This window comes from Hipposideros armiger, unplaced genomic scaffold (genome assembly GCF_001890085.2).
Source record: "Hipposideros armiger isolate ML-2016 unplaced genomic scaffold, ASM189008v1 scaffold_25, whole genome shotgun sequence".
NCBI classification, from domain to species: Eukaryota; Metazoa; Chordata; class Mammalia; order Chiroptera; family Hipposideridae; genus Hipposideros; species Hipposideros armiger.
Window position 1 is genome coordinate 3,661,019 of NW_017731375.1, and position 6,951 is coordinate 3,667,969.

At 33.7% G+C, this 6,951-nt stretch overlaps 1 protein-coding gene across 1 annotated transcript in view; it reads left to right on the forward strand.

Annotated features, from left to right (window-relative positions):
- Positions 1-454: 454 nt before the first annotated feature.
- SPDL1 (spindle apparatus coiled-coil protein 1) overlaps positions 455-6,951 on the forward strand; it is a 16,084-nt gene continuing 9,587 nt past the window's right edge. The window contains exons 1-5 of the mRNA XM_019635934.1: positions 455-523; positions 3,249-3,398; positions 3,495-3,593; positions 3,671-3,781; positions 5,721-5,861. Coding sequence (XP_019491479.1) covers positions 455-523; positions 3,249-3,398; positions 3,495-3,593; positions 3,671-3,781; positions 5,721-5,861 — 570 coding nt within the window. The remainder of the gene's footprint in view (positions 524-3,248; positions 3,399-3,494; positions 3,594-3,670; positions 3,782-5,720; positions 5,862-6,951) is intronic.

The window sequence follows — 6,951 nt, forward strand, 5'->3', positions numbered from 1 at the left end:
AAGTTAATTAAAATTTTTGAGGAACCCCATCCGACCCTTAATGAGTGCATATGATGAGTAGAGCACAGCATTTGGCCAGACTGTTTACCAGTTAAGTGACGAGCTGCCAGGCCACAGCCATGCAGTTCATTTATGTTTCAGAGAAGTACAAAGAATTGTTATGGACTTCAGATACCACTCATAAGTAGTCCAAATAAGTAACTAAACTAATTGATATAAATGTTCTCAAATTATTAGATTAGGCTAGAAATAGCTAGTTTAATTTCTAAAATGAGTTCAAGGTAATATAGTACAAAATATAAATTATACCAAAAATATGGTTATTAGAATCTTCCTCTTCCCCACTCACTTTTATGGGGGTGGGTAATTTTTCTTCTTCCAGTTACAAATCGCCACATTGCTGCAAATGAAAGGGTCTCAAACTGAATCTGAGCAGCAGGAACGGTTGTTTGCCATGTTGGAGCAGAAGAATGGTGAAATTAAACATCTCTCAGGTGAAATTAGAAACCTGGAGAAATTTAAGGTACGTGTAACACCTTTTAAAAAGACAACTAAATTTTTGTTTGAATATCTTAATACTTTTAATTTGAATAATTTTCTTTATTATATAATTATAGTTTTGGTTGCGATTAACCAATATTTAAATTAATTTTTTCTTCTAGTTTCTTTTTGCTTTTCACTGTTTTGGACTGTCACTTCTTTTAGTAGAGCGAGAGTAAACTAACCTCCCTCATACTTGTGTGAAGTTATAACTCAAAGGGCCCATATCTTTAGTGTTTAACTCAATGAGTTTTAATGTGTCTCTTGTTTTATCAGCATTACATGTACAAATACTCCTGAGCTTAATATAAATGGAATCATTCATTATATATGTTTTTGTTTCTGTCTTCAACTCAACATTATGCCAATGAGATTTGTTCCTCACGTTGCTTGTTATCAGTAATTGATTATTTTTCAGTGCAGTCCACCTCCATTTTTTAATGGATGCACAGTAGGACCTTTGTCACATCCAACATTGTGTGGCAATAGGAATTCATAGAAATCTTTAATAAATTGCTTAAAAATGTTTTTTTGAGATAAATTCAGATTCCCAGGAAAAATTGTAAAACTATTCCTATATACCCTTCACCCAGATTCCCCAATGGTCAGTTTTGCCATATTTGCTTTATATTTTCTGTCTCTCTCTTTATGTGTGTATATTGTTTTCTTAAACATTTAAGAGTAAATTACAAACCAGATATTCTTTTTCCCTGTAAGTTGTACCTCACTGTTGTTGAAGTTCATCCTCTTACATAACCACAGTACAATGATCAAAATCAGGAAATTAACATTGATGCATAGTACGAGCTCGTTTACCTTTTACATTTTACCAATTACTGTTAACGTCCTTTAGCAAAACAAAAATACCCCAAATGCTGTCCTTCCTGGGGTCCAGTCCATGATCACATGTTGTAATATTTAATTGTCAACTCTCTGTAGTCTCCCTTAATCTGAAACAATTCTTCAGTCTTTCATCTGTCATGACTTTGACATTTTTGAAGAGTAAGCCACTTATTTTGTAGATTGTCCCTCATTTTGGGTTTGTGTGACGTGACTAGAATCAGGCTACATATTTTTGATTGGAATACTATAGGAGTTGCTTTTTTTCCTTAGTGTTTTCCTGACTACTCTTGCATGTTTGTTTTTCTCTATGAATAAGCTCTTTAAAAAGCTTATTGATATTTTTAATTAGATTACATTAAAATTATAAATGATCTCAGGGAGCACAGATATCTTCTCACTAACGAAAGAACTAATTAACGTTTATAAATGACAAATTTTTTTACATGTTAACCTCTTAGGCATTCTAAGTTGTAGCCATTTGTGTCTTATAAAAATTTGTGTATGTAACTTTATTTCTTCCTCTTATAAGAACTGCTGAAAGGACTAGAGTTTTGGTTAAATTTGCGGTACATCACATGGCAGGTACATGTGGCTTACCAGTGGGCTTAGCACTCTACTTTGAAAATTATGGCTTTTGCCAAGAGGTTTTAACCTGCAATCTTTAAAATTGTTTACAAGTTTTTAAGCAGATTTATACTTTTTTTCACTTCGGAGAAATCGTGTAGCGATTCCATCAGAGTCTCAGAAGAGTGGGCATCAAAAATAACTAAGTATCTCCACTCTTTCTTATTTTCCTGATTTTAAGCTTTGTCATAAAGGCCTGAAGTAAACCCGCTGAGGACGTATTTCTTTCCTTTTAAAAGGAGAGGGAAACCAGAGGCTACAAGGTGTGGTTAGGAGCATGGGCTTTGGAGACAGACCTGGGTTCAGATTCTCTCTTCTCAGTTTACTTGCCTGAGGCATCTTAAACCTTACAGGAGAGGAATGCTCATTCTTGTATGTAGTTCAGAAGATAAACTTACAGTGGATCCGCTTAGCATAGTGCCTGCTATGTGATAAGCATCCAATAAGTGGTAGGTGATACTATTAATAAACATATACTAACCTAATTTGTTAAGTAATAAAAATTGTTTTCTTTAGAGTTTATATGAAAGTATGGAATCGAAGCCTTCAGACAGCTCTGATGCTGTGAAAGATAACACCTATTACACAGATTTACTTCAAATAAAGCTTGACAACTTAAAGTAAGTGTTGGTTGGATTGAAAGATGGAGAATCTTTTGACTTGTTTATAATAAGTAGTATTAGAGACTACACATTTTTGTTTTAATATTACCAGAAGAAAATCCCATAAAAGAAAGGCAACAAAAATATCTCTGGGCAGCCAATGAATTTTATTCAAGACATAGTGCTGATTATTGAAGAAAAAATACTTCTAATGAATAATTAAATGTTTTTATCGCTTTGTGTTTAGCTTTTTAGATTGGTAAAAACTACGTGAAAAGAACTTTAACTTAGAAAATGTTCTTATAATCTAAATTTTTCAAGAATAAATATGTAAGGGCCGGCCGAGTGGCTCAGTTGGTTAAGAGCTCGCTCAAGAGTTTGAGCTCTGAGCAACAGCGGTTCGAGTCCAGNTAAGTTTAATTAAAAATTAAAGCCTTAAATTCATAGGAAAGAAAGTCTCTAGAGCCTTTTATTTTGTTCCCTGCTGAAAAATGTAATAATTTTTATTATTTTATTATGCACCTTAACAACCCTTAACTAGTTTTTTAGTTGTGAATCACTGCTTGCAGGTAAACTGAGCATCTGCTAAATGAAGAATTATTTAAGAGATTTTCCTCTTTTTCAATTCCTGTTGAATAGACCACCCTCAACGAAGAAGTGAATGAACTACAATACAGACAAGAACAACTAGAACTTCTTAATTCTAATTTAATGCGCCAGGTTGAGCGGCTTAAAGAAGAAAAAGAGGAGAGAGAAAAAGAAGCAGTTTCTTACTGTAACGCCTTAGAGGTATTATGATTGCAGTAACATCTTTTCCAATTTATAATACGTTGTTTTCTTGCTAATCTAATTTCTATTAGCTAAATTGTTTTCTTTTGAATTTAGAAAGCTCGTGTAGCAAATCAAGATCTTCAAGTGCAATTAGACCAGGCACTCCAGCAAGCCCTGGACCCCAACAGTAAAGGCAACTCTTTGTTTGCAGAGGTACTTACAAATAGTCCATTGATTCAATTGGCATTTCACTTAATGCAAGCATAATCAAACATGTTAATATTTTTTAGGTGGAAGATCGAAGGGCAGCAATGGAACGTCAGTTTATCAGTATGAAAGTCAAGTATCAGTCACTAAAGAAGCAAAATGCATTTAATAGAGAACAAATGCAAAGAATGAAGGTATAGAATTGTTACCATCAAAAGTTTAATCTGTTTCATATAAGCATGTACAAATATATCAAAGAAAGCATCTTTTCAAAGAGTGTACTTATAAAGTTATTTCTAGAACTGTATGATTTTAGAAAATCAGTATTTTTAAGTTGAGCAAAAGATCTATTTATATTTTTTAAAATCCTGTTAGTGAAGAATTAATAGTATTAATATATTTAGTATCCATTGATTGATTGATTTTTTTTTTTTTTAAGTAGTTACTCGTTAACCTTGCCAGAGAGGTATAAATCTTTTGTGGACTGGGGAAAAAGAAATAAATGCTTTTATTTCCTGCTGTTGACCTGGTGTGTTTTGAGCATTTCCCTAAGGTTTCTACTTTAACTAAAACTAACTCTAACCATTCTTCAGTTCTCCCTCTAAGGCTTATGTATAGGGTGAAATTTGGATTTCCTTTCCTTGCAGTTCCCCAAGTCAAGCATTTAGGCCGTTTTAATTTTAATGGTTCGGTGGTCATCATTTTAGTCAAACAGGAGGTAACAGAAAAACACGTGGGAGTAGGGAAGATTTCAGTATTATGCCAGCCCTTAGAATACTGATTCCTGATCTGTAGTACCTACCCTCTTAAGGTGGTAACTTCAAGTATGGAAGGCTTCTTGCCTTTTATTTAGGATGATGAGATTTAGCAAAGAAATAGGAAAGGTGAATAATTAAACCTTGGTGTTAGATGAATTTGGGATTGAATCATCATTCTGTCACTTACTAGCTGTGTGAACTTGGACAAGTCGTTTTACTTTTCACAGCATCAGTCACCTCATCTGTAAAGTAGAGATGCCAGAACCTGCCTCTTAGAATTGTCTTGGAGTTAAATAAAAGCATAGGAAGATGCTTACATGGTGCTTGGCAAGTAAGGAAGTGCTGACTTAATAAACAATAGCTGTGGCTTTTATTTCTTAGGAGCTTGATTGTGCTGCCTGGTTTACTGAGGCTCTCCCCTATCTAGGAATGATTTCTTTATAAATTTTCTCACGTTTGCTCTTTGTTTCCATTCAGTATTTGTTGGGCTACTGCTGTTAATCTCCTAATGTTCCCATGATATCCCCAACTGTCTTTAGACAAAAGTAATGTTCTGGATCTCCTTAGGCTAAACGTGTCTAGCCTCCAGTCTGAAGCAGAAACAAAAGATGGATTCTTAAAAATGTTAGAAGTCACCATACTCTCTATCTTATAGCCATACCTGCACCCACATATCATTGTTTGCCCTACTCAAAATTACGTTTAAGCTAATTGACACTTTTTTAGAACTCCATAAATTTTTGAAGGCAGAAAGAAATTCTAGGTTTAGATTTTAGTTACTTTCCTTTCAATTGCTATGAAAGTCTAAGTTTAATGGAGTCATAATTAGGTAAGCTAATTGCTGCTCTTAAAAAATAAGCGTATATTTATATTGAATATTTTTTTACTATCCTTAGACTGCCTTTTACCCTTTGCTTCCCATTCTTGTGCTTTGTGAATCTCACATTTGTGAATGTGAGTGGCTTAATAATTTCCCCCACTTAATACTATTGGAAGTTAATTAAAATTTTTGAGGAACCCCATCCGACCCTTAATGAGTGCATATGATGAGTAGAGCACAGCATTTGGCCAGACTGTTTACCAGTTAAGTGACGAGCTGCCAGGCCACAGCCATGCAGTTCAGTTATGTTTCAGAGAAGTACAAAGAATTGTTATGGACTTCAGATACCACTCATAAGTAGTCCAAATAAGTAACTAAACTAATTGATATAAATGTTCTCAAATTATTAGATTAGGCTAGAAATAGCTAGTTTAATTTCTAAAATGAGTTCAAGGTAATATAGTACAAAATATAAATTATACCAAAAATATGGTTATTAGAATCTTCCTCTTCCCCACTCACTTTTATGGGGGTGGGTAATTTTTCTTCTTCCAGTTACAAATCGCCACATTGCTGCAAATGAAAGGGTCTCAAACTGAATCTGAGCAGCAGGAACGGTTGTTTGCCATGTTGGAGCAGAAGAATGGTGAAATTAAACATCTCTCAGGTGAAATTAGAAACCTGGAGAAATTTAAGGTACGTGTAACACCTTTTAAAAAGACAACTAAATTTTTGTTTGAATATCTTAATACTTTTAATTTGAATAATTTTCTTTATTATATAATTATAGTTTTGGTTGCGATTAACCAATATTTAAATTAATTTTTTCTTCTAGTTTCTTTTTGCTTTTCACTGTTTTGGACTGTCACTTCTTTTAGTAGAGCGAGAGTAAACTAACCTCCCTCATACTTGTGTGAAGTTATAACTCAAAGGGCCCATATCTTTAGTGTTTAACTCAATGAGTTTTAATGTGTCTCTTGTTTTATCAGCATTACATGTACAAATACTCCTGAGCTTAATATAAATGGAATCATTCATTATATATGCTTTTGTTTCTGTCTTCAACTCAACATTATGCCAATGAGATTTGTTCCTCACGTTGCTTGTTATCAGTAATTGATTATTTTTCAGTGCAGTCCACCTCCATTTTTTAATGGATGCACAGTAGGACCTTTGTCACATCCAACATTGTGTGGCGATAGGAATTCATAGAAATCTTTAATAAATTGCTTAAAAATGTTTTTTTGAGATAAATTCAGATTCCCAGGAAAAATTGTAAAACTATTCCTATATACCCTTCACCCAGATTCCCCAATGGTCAGTTTTGCCATATTTGCTTTATATTTTCTGTCTCTCTCTTTATGTGTGTATATTGTTTTCTTAAACATTTAAGAGTAAATTACAAACCAGATATTCTTTTTCCCTGTAAGTTGTACCTCACTGTTGTTGAAGTTCATCCTCTTACATAACCACAGTACAATGATCAAAATCAGGAAATTAACATTGATGCATAGTATGAGCTCGTTTACCTTTTACATTTTACCAATTACTGTTAACGTCCTTTAGCAAAACAAAAATACCCCAAATGCTGTCCTTCCTGGGGTCCAGTCCATGATCACATGTTGTAATATTTAATTGTCAACTCTCTGTAGTCTCCCTTAATCTGAAACAATTCTTCAGTCTTTCATCTGTCATGACTTTGACATTTTTGAAGAGTAAGCCACTTATTTTGTAGATTGTCCCTCATTTTGGGTTTGTGTGACGTGACTAGAATCAGGCTACATAT